The 18,989-nt window shown below is 52.0% G+C and overlaps 2 protein-coding genes across 3 annotated transcripts in view; one reads left to right on the plus strand and one right to left on the minus strand.

The window, feature by feature from the left end:
- The window catches only part of OPHN1 (oligophrenin 1), a 52,592-nt gene extending 50,265 nt beyond the window's left edge, over window positions 1-2,327 (plus strand). For both annotated transcript variants that reach the window (XM_071442246.1, XM_071442247.1), the window contains exon 24: window positions 10-2,327. The gene's annotated coding sequence lies outside the window, so the exon portion shown is untranslated. The remainder of the gene's footprint in view (window positions 1-9) is intronic.
- Window positions 2,328-6,105: 3,778 nt separating this feature from the next.
- Window positions 6,106-18,989, minus strand: part of AR (androgen receptor) — a 40,818-nt gene continuing 27,934 nt past the window's right edge. Inside the window, exons 4-8 of the mRNA XM_071442250.1 lie at window positions 15,464-15,751; window positions 13,219-13,363; window positions 12,336-12,466; window positions 11,993-12,150; window positions 6,106-11,723 (exon numbers count right to left, since the gene is read on the minus strand). Of these exons, the coding sequence (XP_071298351.1) occupies window positions 11,568-11,723; window positions 11,993-12,150; window positions 12,336-12,466; window positions 13,219-13,363; window positions 15,464-15,751 (878 nt within the window). The 3' untranslated portion in view covers window positions 6,106-11,567. The remainder of the gene's footprint in view (window positions 11,724-11,992; window positions 12,151-12,335; window positions 12,467-13,218; window positions 13,364-15,463; window positions 15,752-18,989) is intronic.

Raw genomic sequence — 18,989 nt, forward strand, 5'->3', positions numbered from 1 at the left:
TTCTTCCAGGTTTTGTAAGCACACCTCAGCCCAGCTGGACCCAGGAGACTTTCTGTGCTTGTGACCCAGGAGTCAGAGCTGAGCCTTGCCAGCCCCAGTGCCCTGGAGAGCAGCTATCTTACTGGACGATGATTTCCAAGCCACAAGTGGCTCAAGAAATTAGGAGAGGGGGACCACGATGGAGAGCAGGTCCTGCCCACACATCTGTGTTGAACTGTTCCCTGCCCTCCCACCTCTCCTCCCTCTCCTCTCCCGTGTGTGCCATGCAGGTGATGGCAGCATGGGGAGGCCTGGGGGACACGGACCGTCTGTGGAAGGGACAGTGGAGCCCCTGTTCACCTGCACACTTTTGGGAAACACACCTTGAAAAGGGTGTTTGTACAGCACAAGGGCTGAGTCCCTCTGTTTGGATGCAAGGGCAAAACAGCTGCAGTCCCCCCTTGCCCTGCTTGCCCTGAGAAGCTCCTTCCTTTGTGCTTGTGTCCCTCACTTGGTGAGTGTCATTGTGTGGGACTGCTGTGCCTGCCAGCACTGCCCATCGTGACAAAAGATTGGCAGGGATGGAGCAATCACTGTGCCCAGCTCTGTGGGATGTCTCCTCATCTCCTCCTGGACATCCCTGGCATGGGACACTACACTGACAGACAGGCTTGGCCAGGGGCTTGGCCTGAGCCATGGCCACAGCCTTGCCTGGGATCAGCTCTCAGGCAGCACCCTCGGGTCAGCAGCCTCCAAGGGTGCAGCTGAGGGAAGGGGGCAGCAGGTGCTCCTCCTCTTCCTCCACTGCCTCCTCTTCCATGAGCCACACTCCCACCAGATCCACTTCTCAGAGGCCCACCAAGAAGTCTCCATCCTGGGTGATTGTGGTGGCCAGCACAGAGATGCTGAGGATCTGACACTCACTGTTTGTGGGTCAAACCCATTGTCTTGGTTTTTTTTTTAAGAATGGCCCAGTTTGTTGTTTGCTTGTTTATTCATTTCCAGTACAAGATGGCCAGCCTGTCCCTCAGCCATGGCCCTGTGGATGATGCCCAGGAGGTGTCCCTGGCCAGGACCTCTGTAGCAGCAGAGGCTTGTCTGTTGCTCCAGCTGCCACCAGGGCCCAGCTCCAGGGCTGTGCATGGCAGAGAGCTACTTCCCTGCTTCCTCCATCTGCCCAAAGATGACTCCCTCCTTTTGAATGGTTTTCTTTAGGTGCTGAGAGCATTTGCAAACCAGTGGCCAAACATTCCCACAGCTGCTTCCCAGGTGCTCCATTCCCTTGAGCAATGGTGTCCTGCCTGGTGCAGGTCCTTCCCACCTCCTGGCACTTTGCCTCTGTGTGACCTTGTGTCTCTTATTGCTGAATGGCACACAGCTCACGTGTGTCATGTCCATGGTGCTCTCACTCCCTTGGCTTCAGCAGTGCCCCAGCTGCTCCCTCTTTTAGGCCTGGCGCACAAAAGTGGCTTTAAAACCAATCCAGCCCTGTGCTGTGGCAGTTGAGGCTGTGCCACATGCACTGGCAGCCCCTGGGGCTGTGCTGGGCCCCTCCTACTGCAGCCCCTCACCAGGGGCTCAAGGACAAGGCACAGGTGTTCTGATCAGGGATCTCTGAACAGGAATGGAGCTGAAGCTGGAGCCAGCTGCTCTGACCAGCCTGGCAGTAGGGCCACCTGACTGCAGCACATCACCCCCTGGCCCTGTTGGGGTACTGGGCCTGTGGCCCCCACACAAAAGGCCAGCATTTCCCTACTGTCTTTCTTGCTTTGGGACACTGTCTGGGGACACCTCGAGCCTGTCAGTTTGGGAAGCTCCTTGGGTTGTGCTGATGCACGTGGCACTGGAGGTGACATTCTGTGGGAGCAGTGGCAGTCACATCCTCATCCTGCTCATGCCCACTGCCCAGCACAGACCTCAGGACAGAGCTGGGCTCCATGGGTAGGGAGAATCCAAGGGTGGCTGGGTTTCAGTCTGACAATGTGAGCAGTGGGGAGAGGCAGCTTCTTGCAGACTATTTCATGGTGTCCTTTTAAAGTTCTTTGTCACTTGTATGTCTGTGCTGATTTTTCCTGCACCTGTGGGGGCAGCTGAACACTGGGGACCAGCAGTTGGAGCGGTGGGGATGCTGGTTGTTCTGTCAGGGGGCTGTGGGGTCCAATTCCTGCTACTGTGGGGCCCAATCCCTTCTGCTGTGAGCACAGTCCCTGCTGCCAGTGGCCCAGGAGTGACAGCTGGGAATCACCCTGTACAGCATGGCAGCCCCCAGCATCAGCCCTGGAGCCATTGTGATGTGTACAAGCTTAGGTTACTGCAAGTGTTTATAAAGTTTCCATGAAGTGAAACAACCCTGTCCTTGTGTTTTGTTCCTCTTCACCCCAGGCCCAAGTGCTGCCCCCACTGTGCCCCCTCTGCAGGCAGGCCCTGCTGTGGGGGCCCAGCTCTGTGCCCCAGGGAGGCCACACAGAGCTGTGTCCATGGGATTGGGAGTGCCCTGGGCTCTGCCATAGCCCCACTGTGGGTTTGCAGTGCCCAAAGCTGGTTTTCTGCATTTTTTTGACTGGAGAAGCTGCCCTGCCAAGGCTGAATATTCCTGCACTGACGCAGTGCCTGGACAGCGTCCTGTGCCATGGGTCACCGAGACTCCGCTTTTCCTGTGACCACCAATGGCTTCTTTCTATTGATCCAACACTCTTTTCCCCTCCTCGCATCTGTTTTCCCCCTCCTTTTGACCCTGACATTGCACACCAGTGTTTGCTTTTCAGGCCTCTTGCTTTTCTTTAGCAGTGAGCCCTGTCCCAGGAGAGAACAGCTTCTCTCTCTGACATGAGAATCTTGCAGCCAGCTTTGGAGCCCGGATTTCTGGAGAAGCCTGATGGAGGTGACCACTCCAGAGGGTGTTCCTGGGGGCATAGGGGCAGCCAAGCTGCCCCCACAGCCACGAGGGTTCCTAGTTGGAGAAGGGGAGCATTCCCACCCACACCCTGCTCAAGGCTGCTCCATGTTTTTGGGATCCTCCTGCAATTATTTTGTGCGGGCCCAGCCCCTGCCCACAGGCCCTTGGTGCAGCACAGGCCAGGTTTGCCAGGCCAGGTTTGCCAAGCCAGGTTTGCCAAGCCAGGTTTGCCAGGCCAGGTTTGCCAGGCCAGGTTTGCCAGCTCCGAGAGGTCTGTGCCAGGCCAGGTTTGCCAGGCCAGGTTTGCCAAGCCAGGTTTGCCAAGCCAGGTTTGCCAGCTCCGAGAGGTCTGTGCCAAGCCAGGTTTGCCGGGCCAGGTTTGCCGGGCCAGGTTTGCCAGCTCCGAGAGGTCTGTGCCAAGCCAGGTTTGCCGGGCCAGGTTTGCCGGGCCAGGTTTGTCAGGCCAGATTTGCCAGGCCAGGTTTGCCAGGCCAGGTTTGCCAGCTCCGAGAGGTCTGTGCCAGGCCAGGTTTGCCAGGCCAGGTTTGCCAAGCCAGGTTTGCCAAGCCAGGTTTGCCAGGCCAGGTTTGCCATCTCCAAGAGCTCTGTGCTGTGCCCTGGCTCCAGGCCCAAGCAGCCGGAGAGCTCCCGAGGCGGGCATGGACACGATGCACCAGGAGCAGCAGCTGGAGGGTTTTCTGCTTGTTTTTTCTGGCTTCTTGTTTCTCTCAAAAGTTTCTTTGTGGGTCTGTAACTTTTCCAGGGCTGGATGCATTCAAAACAGCGGCGTTTGGGGAACTAAACTGTTTCCTTTTCTCTCTAGGCCTTGTATGAAGTGATTGTGGACTGGAACAAGCATTGAGGCACTGCCCCAATAATCCTTGTGTGCCAACCCACAGGTGCCTGGCTTGCTTTCTTACAGAAAACATTTGGATTTAATATGAGCAAGAAAATTATTTTCCAGCACAAGTAAAACCTTTCAGGTTTTTACAGAGACAAGATAACAAAACAAGCAGTTCCAAAGCTTGAGCCTGAGCCTCAGTGAGTTCTTCCCAGAGGAAGATTTGAAGAGGCCAAAGATTCTGCAGCAGACAAATTTGTGTGATAAATTTAGAATTGAAATATACTTAGTGGAGCACTGACATCTGAAATTTATGTGCTACACAGAGACCCATGAAGGCGCTGGAATCCACCCACGTGGGATTCCTTGGAGGATCAGAGCCATAGTTTTCAGCTCTGTAGTTCTCCCTGACCCATCCCACTGCACCATTACCCATCTGGATGCTCCGAGCTGGGAGCAGCTCCCTGTGCTGGGCGGGTTCCTGGCAGCCCTTAGCAGGTTTCTTGGCCCGTACACATGGCTGTAAATCAGGTCAGGCCTCCAAAAAATCCTATGATTGGCTTAAACAATCAGGAGACACTTTGAACCACTAAAGGCCATAATGTTTTCCATTCTCTGTGTTTTCAGAAGTTTAAGAAGTGCTTTAACAGCCTCTGCCAGTGTCTCTAAGAGCTCCCACAAGGCAGAACTTCTGAAGATTCTTGAAATCCTATATAAAATGGGCCATGACCATGAAGGCTCAGAGGGGCAAGTCCCCACAAGCTCCATCCTCCCACAGCTCCATCCTTCCTCACTCTGTGTGCTGCACATCCCAGCTCCCTTCAGTACCTTGGCCCCTCAGGCTCTCCTGGTGGCTACCACACCATGCTGCCACACTGTGCCACTGTGCCCACCCTGCTCCTATGGGCTGGGACACAGGGCATGCCAAGCAGGCCCTGTTTGCCCTCCCCTTGGCACCTGCCCACCGCTGGCAGAGGGAGGCAGCAGCAGTTTTGGGTGAGGAGCAAACCCCAGCGTTGGCTGGTGTCCCTCATGTCAGGGCACTCGAGTCAGGGTGACCCCACTGAGGCCTGTGGCTGCCACTGGCCCGTCCTGGGAGCACAGGCACAGCCCTGACACCATGGCAGGCACACAGGGCTGGCTGCCAGCACAGCAGGGTCACAGTGCTGGCATTCCCAGACCCCCAGGGAGGGGAACTGATGAAAGGGCTTTTTGACAACTCGTCAGTATTTTTGGAAACAGAACTTCTGTCTGTTTTAAAAACATCCCGCTTTCTGCTATGAGAACAAGAACAAATAAATGACCTTAAAGCATGAGGCCATTTTTGGGTTTTCACAATGATTCCATGTTTTCAGTTGACTTCTTCATGGTAACTGGACTTTTTCCTGTGAGCTTGGCGTGCTCTTCTGCTGGGGAGCCAAGGCATCTCTAAGGGCAGCTCTGGAGCCTGCTGGCATGCTGCTCACCCCCAGTGCTGGCATGGTGGCTGTCACCCTGCTGCCAGGCCCTATAGCTACAGGAATGGTCAGGGAGGTCAGCAGCTTCCCTGTGACCTGTAGGTCCTGTGAGCTGTGCAGGAAAGATGCAGGGTGTGGGATGTGGGATTCAGGATGTGCAGCAGAGGTGGCTGGAGCATAGCGAGGCAGAAGGAGTTGAGTGAGGTGAATTTGTCCTTCAGCTTCAGTTCTGACCCAGTAGCCCCTAAGTGGTTAATTAATAATTAATAATAAGAGGCCTCACTGTCCTCCCACAGACACTATTCAAGCCACACGAGTTTGGGGCTACTGGAAACTGAGGCCAGTGTAAGCCCAGGAAGTGTAGCCACTGAGGGACCAAGTCTCTCAACCCATGAGACACTGGACCAGTGGCTCCTGAATGTCCCTGGTGTCCAAGTGGCCATTTGGCAGGTGACACTGGGACTGACATGCTGGCAGGTACCCAATCTGCCACACCAGCCCCGAGGAGCTGAGGCCTGCTCAGTGTCCATAAAGGGTGAATTTTGAAAATAACACAATAATTTTTCACTGTGACTCAGAGCAAGGGATGGGATCAGGTTCCTTGTGGATGACGAACCCAAGGGTTTTTAATCTCTTGGCACACTGTTCTTCAGCTCACAGGGCACACTGTGTGGACTGCTGCTGTGCAATTACACACCAGGCATTGCCAGCTATTTGTGGCCCAGCGAGCTTTTTTTTTTTCCCCAAGCTCTTTGCTTTGTCTCACTGAATCAAATCTTGGCCCTGGGAAGGATTCACATCTGTGCCTTGAATTAACAAGTGGCTGATAAGCGTATTCTTTATTACTTGGAGAGCATAGGTCAATTTTATAAAGACGTTGCAGAAGAATGGATTTACAACTGTTCATAAAGATACCAAAAACAATGACAAGAGCAGGAGGACACTGGCCTTTATTAGCTCCTTGCTTTGAGAAATACATTAATCAACTGAAATTTAATTTAAAAGATCCAAAGAGGAATATATGAAAGGATTAGCCAATTGATATGTAATTGAATTATGAGTTCAGACGTGATTCAAAGTGAAATCTGAGTGTGAAAGAAAGCCTGCAATGATCCAATGTACAGCCTCATCTACTGCCAAATGACCCACTGATTCCCAGCGCCTTTGCTTGCTGGCAGCCATCACACCCACAGCGATTTCATGCACAAAATCGACACAAAAGCCAAATGCAGGCAGAGGGTAGAGCTCCAGCAAACCGGATTCTGCATTTATTGGACTCAGAACAACAGCGGATTTTCAGGTTACAAAAAGAACTGAACACCAAGCGTGAGGGGCCACCCTGTGGCATGGCTGGGGGCTCACGTGGGCCCCAGGCATGGCTGAAAGAGAAAGGAGAATTTTCATTTACCTCCAGCACGGTTTCTTTACCTGGGTGCCAGGCAGGCCCCTCTCTTTGGTTACACATATAAACGTCCTTCAGTCCCACATGGGGACTTGTGAATTGCAGTTGTTCCCAGGGCATCCTGCACTGCACCCCATTGGCCCCAGCAGCATCTGTCACCACAGTCCAGTCCTACCAAAACACTCTGGGGCTCTCTCTTCCTTATCCAATGCATTCAGTTCCAAAAAAAAAAAAAAAAAAAGAAAAAAAAGAAAAACCCAGAAAAACCAGCTGTGTCAGCAATCCATCTAATTCCTTCTCTGGGATAATTTACCCTCAGGTCATGCTATAATTTGGGCAAAGCACTGCAATTCCAAACTGGGCCAGACCAGGCTGTGTGCTCTGCACCTGCATCATATGGTTTGTGGGGTCTCCAGGGTCACAGCCCCATGGAAATGGGGCCAAGGCGTGCCCAGTATCATGGTCAGCCCTCACCTTGGAGCCAGGCCCCAGGAAAGAACCAGCATCATACCCCAAAGTCTCTCGGCCATTCCAAGGCTCTTTTTTTTCTGGCAATGCTGTGGCATTGGCTTCTGTCCTTCCCTCAGCTCTGGTGGAAGGAGCAATTGCAGACTGGCCTTTGTTACTCCCAAGAACACAGCTGTGGGCTGGGAGCCCCCCCCAGGCAAAAAGGCACCAGCAATGAGCTTTTTGGCTTATTACAAAGAAAGTAAAATATATCAAATAGAGAACTCTTATTATTACAGAGACATGTTAACAAAGAGAAACAGCATAAAATTGCCACAGAACACCAAATATCCGGCACAGAGAGCAGCTTTTATCCACTTGCTAAGGGTTTATGTGGGTGCAGAGATTTACTCTGTGAGTCACAAGCACAGCATCCCTCTGCTGCTGAAGGGAAGGAGCTCAGGGAGCAGGCACCAGTGGCAGGGGAGGCTCTGACCCACCCGAAGGGGCTGGGACACCCTGCCTGCCCACAGCCACCCCCAGAGCCCACAGCCAGCCCTGGGCCTGCACACAGGTGGAACACAGACACTCTCTGTGACCCCAGCATTCTGCCCAAATGTGTGAGGACACTTGGTGCAAGTCAAAGAGGGAAGAAACAAGGGACACTCCATTGTTCCCCAATGCAAACATTGTCCCTGTCTAACCTCAAGAAGACACAGGAAGGCTGGAGAAGGTGATGCTGACCCCAGCCTATGCTAGTGTGTGCTCTGTGCATGCCACAAAAAGGGGGACCTTTGCAAACTGGGCAGCACCCAGCCAGAAAAATAATTAAAAGTCTCCATTAAATTGGCACGTTCTGACTCGTCCTGCAGAGCATCCAGTACCTCAGTGTGCAACCAGAGAGGATTCTTAGAGCATGTCACTAAATAGATATCTTTAGCAATAGAAAATGGGCCATGCCTTTATTTTATACAGAGATAGATAATTTTAGCATACATTATGTTATTGAAACATCCAGGGCAAGAGCTCAGCAAGGGAAGGGACACCACAGGGACTGCAGGGCTGGCCAGTGCTGGGAGGTGACTGAGGGCAGCAGCTCTCGGGCTGGCTGGGAGGCAGGTGACACCTTGGGTACCCTCAGCATTCCCTACAGACCACAGGGACAACTCCATGGCCCAGAGCAAGGAGTGGTACTGCAGGGAGGGTCCTGGCCCAGCTTCACTTCCCTCACTGAGCACCCCATTCCCTGAGCCAAGCACAAAGGGCCATTATAGCAGTGGCATGTGGATGCTGCCAGTTCTCCAGACTCAACCACAGCCTCTCCAAGCAGAGCTGCTGTCCTGGTTCCTGCTCCTGCTGAGGCAGGGGGTGCTGGCAGGAGCCTGTCAGGCTCAGGTGGGCACAGGTCGGTGATACCTGCCCTGGGAATGCTGCATGCCATTGCACCATTTGATCTGTCTCACTGCTTCTGGCATGACACAGGGCTGAAGAAGTGTCCCTCCTGCCCTCACAGACACCCTCTGTTATGGAATGGTGCCCATCCATGGACAAACACTGCTCCCAGGGAGATGCCAAGGTCTGTATCCCTTGTCCTCCATCTGCTGCCTTGGGCAGGAGCTGATGGGCTGAGCCAGACCCAGCTCAGAACCCCCCACACCTCTGAGATGAGCCAGAGCAGAGTCAGGGAATCCACAGGGGAACACGGAGATGGTTGACTTCAGCTGTGACACCCAGGGAGTCCCAACTCCAGGGCTCAGCCCAAGGAGAGCCTCAGGGACAGCTTCTTTGGGACTGTGAACACGGTGAAATCCTCCTTGCTTTATTAAAGCAAAAGTAGACAAGAAAATGCAAAAGAAAACAAAAAGCATAAAGATAAATGGCAGGAGTTGGACTTTGGTATTTCTTAAAGCTTCTTCTTCCCCAGTTCCTGCAGCAGCTCATGAAAATCCACATGGAAACAGCATTAATTCCCCCAGCAAATACACACACAGGTGCTGTGAGTCCTGGCTCCCACATTTCCTGGTAATCATATTGTAAAAACCCAACTTTTGAATTAACAAGTTGCAGAAGTTTACTGTGATAGTGAAGAGACAGAGAACATGACCTCAATGCCCCTGACTGCCCCTCTGTCCTGGGCTGGGGGTGCTCCCCATGAGCTCCTGCCTCGCTCAGCACTCGCTGTGCTGGCTGACACACACGGGGCACAGGCAGAATCCTTTCCCTGCTCCCCCACTTCTCATTCACATGGTGCTTCCACCAGCAAAGCAGGGTGGGCAAATCCCTGTTAGGTTTGGCCTCTTTTCAGTCTCCCAGCAGATGAACACCCAGCAGGACACTCATTAACCAACCAAACCTTCACTGACATGAGCCTGTGTGAAGCATGAAGCTCTCCCAAATTGCTGTTCCAACTGCTTGGAGCCTGAGCTGATAACAGGGACTGGGAATCACCACTCATCTGCTCACTGAGCTCTGCTGTGAAGAGCCAGGGAAATTTCCAGAAGACAGGGATGCACCAGCTGGAATTTTTTACTGGTTCATTTGCAAATATCTGTAGCTCACAGCAGCACTGAAAATGCCAGCAGCCCCCTGGCATGGAGGGGCCTCTGAGAGCAGCAACCTGCTGGCTGCCAGCCAGAAAGTTCACCTATGGATTCTGTTCCTGTCTCCATGAGAGGACTTCAGGAGGAGGAGCAGGATCAGAGCCCTATCTAGCAGAAGAAGGAAAATCATTGCAAAGAAAGATCCTCTCCTTCCATAGGGCTTTTTCCCCACTCCTTCTTATAATGAAAATCCCATCAAAAGGTTGGAAAGCATCAGGGAAATTGTTTGTTTTACTCCAAGAGTGTAAAGGAGCAGCGGCACCATGATGGCATTTCCTGGAGAGCTGGGCACAGGGTGGGCACAGGGCTCTGGGTGGGCACAGGGCTCTGGGTGTGCTCACTGCCCTGGGAGGGCGCAGAGTTTGCTGTTTGTCTGTGCTGGCACAAGAATCCCTCGTAGATGTCTGGGTTGGTAATGCCAGGCCATGTCACAGCCCATGATGGCATGTGTGACCCTGGCACCAGCCTGTGTGTGTGTGTGCAGTCACTGACAGCCTGTCTGGGTCTGGGCAGGTGGTTTTGATGTACTCAGGATGTGCAGGAAGAGGGCAACTAAAACACCACAGAGCACAGAGGCTTGGCTGCTGTGTGTGTGCTGGGGACAGGCTGGGTGTGTGGGGCAGTTCACATGGTATGGGGTGTGGGTGGTGTGTAAGGGATGGTGTGTGGGTGGTGTGGTGCATACAGGACCAAGTATATGGGACAGTGAGTGCACAGTGGTGTCCTCCTGGGCTGCAATCAGCCACTGCCATCAGCAGCAGCTGAGTGTGCTGTTTCCAAGAGCAGGGGATCTCTTGGTGCTTCCCTTGCAGCCCCCCAAAGAGCCCTGGTGGCAGCAGCCAGTTCCCACAGCCACCTCTCCATGGGCAGGATTCAGAGAGGAGTCCCATGGTCCCACAGGTCCCGTAGACCCTGGCCTTGGTCTTGGCTCCAGAACACTCATCTGCTGGCATTGGAAAAAAATAGTTGGGACAAAATATTTGGGACAAATGAAGGGAAAGAGCATAGCTGGAATCCCAGGTCTGCAGAGCCATGACAGGAGCAGAGCAGGTGTGGGGGCAGGGGCTGCAGGTGCCCAGGGGAGCCAGGCAGGTGTGAGGTCCGAGGGCATCAGGCACTTTCAGAGGTGGGTTCAGCTTTGTCAGGGAGCAGCAGCTGGCAAGGACAGGAATGTGACTGCTGAGCACCCAGGGGTCTGCAGGGCAGACCAAGACTCAGCAGGACAGGCCATAGGAAAAACATCCCAGGTGGAAAACAGGAGGCAGCCATCGTTGGGGGATTTCCAAGGTGATCTTCCTTGGGAGGCCTTGTGCTGCAGCCTGTCCTCTGCATCGCTCGTGTCTCGGCAGCGCAGGCCAGTCCCAGGACTGAGCTGACCACAGCAGATCCCACAGTGGCTGCAGGGCCCGTGAACTCCTCAGCCACAAACTTGCCTTGTCCCCCAGCTCTGCTCTGCTTCTCTTCTGCAATGTTTGAACTTATCTGCTTCCCAGCACCATAGTGCAAACAAAACATCCAGAAGGAGGCTGGCGACATAACCCACACCCAAACGCGGAGCTGCAACCTGCTTTGTGTAGTATTCTTTTTATAAAAATCACCCCAAACCCACCAACCACTGGCACTTCTTCTGCTGTCCCGTGGCCCTGGGCTGCTGGAGTCACAGTGACAAACAGAGGAGAACACTCAGACATGGTGCCACTGCCCCCACCAGTCCCTGTCCATCACCGTCAGCAGCTGGTGCCAGGCAGAGGTCGGCGCCAGGGATTCAGTTCAGAGGTACCTCAGGAAAATAGTAATCTCAGGAATCCCAGCAGGTCTGTCACTGCCTGTCCCCTTGGCCACCGCCACAGAGGGATTCCCCAAGGCACTGCAGGACAGTAGTGCAGAAGTAACAGGCAGGAGATGGCTGGAATGGGGGTGGCAGCACGGGGGTCCCTCTGAAAGATCACTGTGCGTGGAAGTAGATAGGCTTGACTTTTCCAGACAGGATCTTGGGAACCTGCACAGAGATGATCTCGGCCATCATTTCTGGGTAGTCCACGCTCACCATGTGTGCCTTGATTAGGAGATCAAACGTAAACTGATGCAGGTCCTTGGCAATCTGGGAAAGGAAGAGAGCTGGTTAAACAAGTCCCTGGGCACTGCTTTCTCTGGGAAGATACATGACAGAGGTCCCACCTTCCCTGGGAAAGGGAAACTGGATGAGACTATTCAGTGCTTTCTTCAATTGCATCTGAACTCCTCCCATGATGGGGAGGTTGCTCCAGGGAATGATCATTTTCTCTGTGAGAAGTTTCTTTTTTATTTTGTTTCTTATGCTTTTAGATGGACATTATGTGTACAGATGGACGTTTTCCTGTCCTCTCTTACCGGATGCACGGAATCCAGGACCTTGGTGAGCTGGTAAAACCTCCGGGAGCAGGAGGTGGGGTTCTTCCTCTTGCAGGCAATGATACGGTCAAGTTCCTTGATGTAATTCATGCGGAGCTCATCAAAGAGCTTCTGGTTCTTCAGGCCATCCACTGGAACTGGGTGGGAGGAGAAGGAAACGGTGAGAGGAGTCCAGAGAGTGACAACAATAGGAGAGCAGGAGGAAGGCTGAAGCAGGAGACATCCCCAGCCTCCTCCTGGGAAGTGAAAGTCCAGGCACAGGAAAAGCACCAGATGCCTCAAGGCGCTGGAGCTCTGTGGAGGGAATGGTGTGGATACTTACTAATACTGAAGAAGAGGAGAGCCTTCATACAGAGGAACTCCTGGGGTGTGATCTGAAGCCACCCAAATTCCTGGGAGAGGTGCCGCATCCTGATGCACTGGCTGTACATCCTGGATTTGTGCATGCGGTACCTGGCAGGGTGAGACGGGCACAGATGGCACCGAGCCCAACGTGCACGTGTGTGACAGGGAGGACACTCCCTGACCCAGCAAATGCCCCTGCCTGGCACAGCCTGCTGCCAAGGGCCTGAGTTCTGCCACATGCAGGAGTGGAGCATTTTCCAGAATGCCTGTGTGTGATCCTCACTGGACACAGATGGCTACAAGGGACTTGCAGCGTTTGTCTGAAGAGCGACTGCAATGATTTCCCAAACATTTCTGTCTGTGAGGGATATGAGGATGAGTTGGAGCTCCCAGGCAGGTGGGAATTTGCTGCTGCTGTGTTTGGTTATTGGGTTCAAGCTCCTCAATCTGTCTGCCAGTAAACCCTCCCCAGCTCTAAACTGATGGCACATAAGGAGAGCCCACCAGGACCTTACAGTACATTTTATCTCTATCTCTGCTCACCCCAGCTACCCAACAGAGCTGGAATTCAAACCCCATAGCACAAAGGCAGAAATGGAGCACTCCCTCACCCAGCTTCTGCTGCTGCCCTGGCGGGCATCAGCCCACGGCAAGGCTGAGGGAGCAGGCAGAAGGACCCAGAGAGTCATCATAATGCTCTCACTGCTCTTGGAGGTCACCATGGGTGGTGGCAGTGGGGAGCAGGATGGGCACAGCCAGGGTGGGCTGTGCTGGGCAGCTCAGTGTAACTGCCCTAAGTGTAGCTTGTCACCTGGGCTGACCCAAAGCCCAGAGTTAGGCTGTTGTTGTTTCACACTTACTCATTGAAGACCAGGTCTGGAGCGAAGTAAAGCATCCTGGAATTGACGTTGGTGAAGGATCTCCACCCCATAGCAAACACCATCAGGCCCATCCAAGAGTATTGGATTATTGACATCTGGTCATCCACATGCAGGTTGCGAAATCCTAATAAACAATGAGGGAGGGATGTTACAAATTACTATGGGCTTCCTGCAGTTTCCAGGGCAGTTTCTAGGCAGACTCCAGCTCTCCTGCAGCGCTCCTCTTAGGACAAGGTGGTCAGTCCACAGCCCAAGCTCAGCCAGCTCGTGTCTCAGGACATGAGTCATGACATGGAGCTCCCACCTTGAGTGGGAATCAAGGATAGACAAGCACAAACCTGCCCCTGGAAGGGAAGAAAGGGAACTTCAGAGACAAAGAGGGGAGAAAGTTCCATTAGGACTGCACCAATTTAGGTAACTGGACTTTAATGTGATGCTCAGAGGCAGCAGACAGCCCCTAGGCCTCCCACCATTGTTACAGGTGCTCTGGTTTCTGCCCCATACACACTGCATGGATCTCTTGACTGTGGGAATGAGCACGGAAACCTCAGCTACACTGCAAGAGAAACGAAAATAGCAACTAAATTCAAATTACCATTCCCAGATGGCAGCCCAGAGTTAAACCGCAGGCATGCTTACACCACCTCCAATGCTGTTTTTTTCAACATACTTGTAAATAGGCAAATATAATTGAGTTTCAAGGCAATCATACATTATTTCAATCAAATATTAAAGCAATTTAACAGCTCCAGAGTATAATTACAACCCATTGAGGCAAGGATCTCTGTGCTTTGGAGAGCTCTTCAAGGCAAACAAGCTGGAGAATGAACCTTGCCCAGATGCCACCCTGGCACAGTCAGCGCTGGCCCCAGGGGCAGCAGGGCAGCAGCTGACACTGCTACACACTGAGGGGTCGGGCATCAGGTGCAGTTCAGGAGAGTAAAACCCTCTGATAAAGGGCTGGTTATGATAGAAAACATTTCCCACAGCACTCTCCCTTTCCATCAGCACTACTTCAGTGGTAGAGCCTCAGCCCTGGATGCCAGGTGGCTTTGGTGGTGTCTCTGTGGATCCTGATGTCTGGTGTAGACAAGCCAAAGAAGAAGCAAGATTTGTCCCTGGTTTTACAAGCCAAGTGACTCAAGAATAGCAGAAACAGAATGGGCTACTCTACATTTAAGGGTATGCAGACCAATATCTCATTGGGAGCACCAGTCTAGGGGGCTGCTAAACTCCTGGGAATGTCAGACACCTGACCACAGCTCATCACCAGGGTTTGGCAGAGAGTGGCAAACTTGCTGTGCCTCAGTCTCCTCCTCCTCTCGCTGTATCACCCCACACATACAAGGAGTGGGGTTCCTCCTTTCTCTGGTGTCCCCTGAGGAATGGGGCCAGAAAGGAGAAAGCAGCAGGACCTGGCCCCACGCCCCAGTTTCCAGGATGCTGGGAGGTGAGCAGGGTGATGCTGTGCCCAGACTGAGCTCAGCCCTCTGCAATCCCACTCACCCAGTTCCAGGATTACAAGGTGGAACAGGCAGCATGTCACCAACCTTGCAGAGATGCCTTGCAAATCCAGCTCAATGAACACATCATTCACCAGGATGCTCCATTTACTACACCTGCCGACCAGAATCTGGAAAATTCCTGATCCCTATTACTTCTCTGAAGGCATCACAAATATATCACACCAGGCCATCACATGGACAACCTGAGTGACTGCCAGGAAAAGCCTTTTGGGATTCTGCAATGCTCTTCTGCCATGTTGTTGCTATTTACCCTTTTCATCACTTCAGGGGTGTTCTGGGACAGGGCTGATCCTTGTCTAGAGGGCACTTCTGCAGGGCTGGCAGACACAGCTTGGAAGTGGAGCAAAACCTCCATGGAAAGAGGGGGAGAAGAGCAGGATCCAGAGCCCAGACCAGCTGCAGCCCTGCCATGGGGGAAAGTGCCCTGTGCCCACATGGTATCACTGACCAGGGGCTGTGTGAACTCAGAGTATAATTACAACACATTCCATCACACCTCAGTTCCTTCTCCCATCATCAGCCCCTCTAGAGACAAGTCCCACGCTGCTACAGGCAGGGGACACACACACTGTCCATGGAGATGGTCCCCCAGGAGCTGTGTGATGGGACAGGGGCTGCAGACCACCCCCTCTGCACCTGCCCCCAGCAGTGCAGATGGGCTTTGGAGCTGCAGGGGATTTGTTTGCTTTCCTTCTCACCTGGCAGAGCTTTTGCCCATTTGACCACGTAGACCAGCTGCCTCTCCCCAAGCTCGTTCAGGCTGGTCAGCAGGTTGGAGAAGGAGTCAGGCTGGCTGTTGTCATGGCCAGCACACACCACCCCAGGCTCGATGGCCTCCAGGACATTGAGGAAGATGGGCTGGCACTCGTAGCCATCAATTCGTGTCATCACCAGCTTGGGAGCTTGCTCCTCTGTTGGGCTGGACGAGCTGGCTCCATCCATGTCATCCTGGGCCTTCAGGTTACCCAGTTTCTTCAGCTTGCGGGCTGTGGGAAAGATGCAGTTTAGTGTGATATTTAAAAACATGTTAAAAACATGTCAGGGCTTCTTGTTGTAGTTATGAAGAAAGGAAAAGTGATGACCAGCAGCAGCTCCTCCCTCAGTGGTCACTGCCCAAGGAGTGACCATGGCATTGCAGCTCTCACCTAAGAGGAGAACACACTGTGTGACAAAATCCATTTTGTTGTTAATCTGACATGGAAAAAAACCAACATCATTTACATCCCCTGCAACGATTTGTTTCTAACTCCCACTTAGAAACAGAGAGGAAGATCCAGGGAAGAGAGAGAAGAGATTTTGACTCAACTCAAACTACTGCTCATATGCAATCAAAAAGAGGAGCAACACGAGATGATAAACTCAGCATACAGTCATGTTCCAGGGAGAAAAAACATTGCACTTGCATGCCCAAGTGGGATTGTGCCATCCCAGAGCAGGGCAGAAGCAGGATGCATCTGAGATAAAAGCCTCCTCCCTGCAATGCCTGCTGCCCCACAGCCAGGCTCTCCCAAACACGCTGCACACATGTTACACAAAACACATCTCAGAAGCCAGCAGGGGGTTCCAGGGCTGTTTTCCTGGAGTCTCCACCCAGCAGGAGTGGACCCAAGCCAGGTGGTCTCACTCTGCTGTGCAGCCTCACGAGCCCCATCAGCAGAGCAGGCAGCTGGCAGGGGGACCAAAGCAGCAGGTGACTGTGCCTGTGCCTGTGCCCAACATGAAAAGGTGTTTTCCCCACACACCTGGCTCTTAACCACAGCTGCAGCACTCCAGAGGTGTGATACCAGAGGTCTTGGAGAGTCCATGTTCCCCTCATTGATACCAGCACGACATTGCTCAGCACAGGTGGCCTGCTCCTGCCACCCCTCATCAAATCCAAACCCCAACTAATTAGAGAACAAAAGCCCATGGCTTCAGCAGGTAATACAACATCAAACCAGTTGTCCTTGGGGTTTTGGCTCCTTCATTATATGATACTTATCTCGAATTTCCTTTCAGCTGTAATTAGAAAAATAAGCAATAAAACATAAAAATGTCAAGTCAAAGTGCAGCTCTGTAAATTAACTCCAAATGCTGATTTTTTTTTTTGTACTCTGTATGATCTGCTGTATGGGCAATGAAAACAGGCCTCTCTGTAAAAAGGGAGGAGAAAGGATTAATACAAATAAAGGAGAGCAAGAGGAAAACAGTGCTGCAGCACAGTGTGATGGCCTCTGGCCATCAGCCACTCGTTTGATACAGCCTCCTCTCCCTTGCCTCCAAAGTCACAGCTCTGCCAAGGCCACCACTAACCCAAATCCCCAAGTGACACAGCCACAAATCTGTTAAATCCCCCCAGGGATGCTGACTCCACTTGGGCAGCCTGTGACAGAGTTTGGGTTTAGAAATAACCACTGCCCCAGGTCATGTGTGTGAGCTAAGCTCACATGTACAAAACACACATTTGGTTTAAATGCTTGGGTTTTTTCCCTTAATATTTAATTATCTAGTATGAAAAGATCCTGACTGAAGTGAGAAGACAGCAAATACCTACTGCATTGGCTCTGAAACTGCAGCCACAAACCAGACTCCTCTGTGACAATGGGTGTTAGCTGTGCTATCAGACAAGCCTTGGGTTTGTGCATTCCAGGAGCACTGAAATACTGACATTACCAGGTGGAGAAAACCTTCAGAGGTAAAGACTGGCTTCTACTCAGTCACCTGTGCCAAACTCCTTTGTGGTGGTGGCTCCTACTCGGCAGGTAATATAAACAAAAATTTAAAAATTGGAATTATAGACATCTGTAATGCTTTTACTCTAGGATGAGCTAAGCTGGGTAGAAGTCTACATTGCACTTCTTCAAACCAAGGTGGGAGAAACCTTAGGATATGTGATTAATATTGGGATGTTCCTGCTTGGCTGTCAGCAGGGACAAGGGGCCCAGAGGGCCTCAAGGTACAGCTGCAGCACAGCACTGCCCCAAGCCCTGCAAGCTGGCCTGGGGGTCTCTGGGGAACTATTGGATGGATTTGAAAAAAAGCTTAAAGGACACAATTATATATCACAATAAAATATTCAGCAGTGCACGAACCCCCGGGAGCACACTCAGAGTGATGGCCAAAGTGATGCACATTTTAAGCATCTCCCTTACAGGCCTTTCTAAAGCTCTGAGGAAGGAGCACTCTGGGCTCCAGCACCAATTTTCATGATGCCAGGACTTAGGGAAGATACAGAGACCTGGAAGAAGCTGCTCTTGCACTGGCTACAATGGAGAGATCCTGCAGCACACGTCGAGCTCAGCTGCCAGTGGGACAGCGAGGAGCAGAACAGGACTTGTTTGAGAACTTGCTGCCCTTTGCTGTTTTTATGAACTTCACACCAGGCTTGCCAAAAGCAGAACCCGTCAAGCTATCAATCTTGTCTGGCACAACAATTTCAGTTGATAATAATAAAATTACTGGTTGTGGCAGACACATTTAAGAGATCTGAGTCAATCAGGTCTACATGACTGGAAAGAACTTGAAGGATGTAATAGTAGATAGTGCTGCTGAATTATTGCAAATTCCCTAGTGATACATCTCAAGGCAATTACTGTGTTGAAACAACATCAGACAGGTTTGTTTCTTACAAGGGTGGCTCATTCACCCCAAAACCAGACTTAACCATTTTCACTCAACCAGCCCATATGGCAATGTATGGATGGGAAAATGGGCATGAACATTAAGAACAGATGGACTGAGGTCAGCAGACAAGGGCTGATAGGTGTTGGCAAGCTGCAGAAGCCATGAGGACACTGAAGATTTGACAACACATCTTGGGGCAAGGAGGTAAGGAATGTCACTTTGGTGGCTGTGTACGAGGCAAAAGGGTTATTGAGTCACAGGTGATAAATACCCACTGCAGGGACAGAAAATCAATAAAATTAGGGGTTTTAATCAAGCAAACCAAGTTGTAATAAAGATCCAACTGCTGTAAATCAAGGGCAGACCAGATGAAAAATCAGGTACAGCCTGATTGTAACACTGATTGTAACTGCTGCAATGGCTCTGCAAAAATTGTGTCAAATTCCCCCTGGCTGGAATCAATACCCACTGTGTGGTGAGACAGCAGCTCTGCTCTGCCCCCAGCAGCTGCACCTGAATTAGGACTGAATTAACACACCTATGCCTCAAGCCTGGACTTTCACAAGCTTTTGGCTGTTACTACAGAAGATTTCTAGCCCTACTCTAAACAAAATGAAAGGA

Source organism: Agelaius tricolor, unplaced genomic scaffold (genome assembly GCF_023055355.1).
Source record: "Agelaius tricolor isolate 1412-34295 unplaced genomic scaffold, bAgeTri1.0.p SCAF_17, whole genome shotgun sequence".
NCBI classification, from domain to species: Eukaryota; Metazoa; Chordata; class Aves; order Passeriformes; family Icteridae; genus Agelaius; species Agelaius tricolor.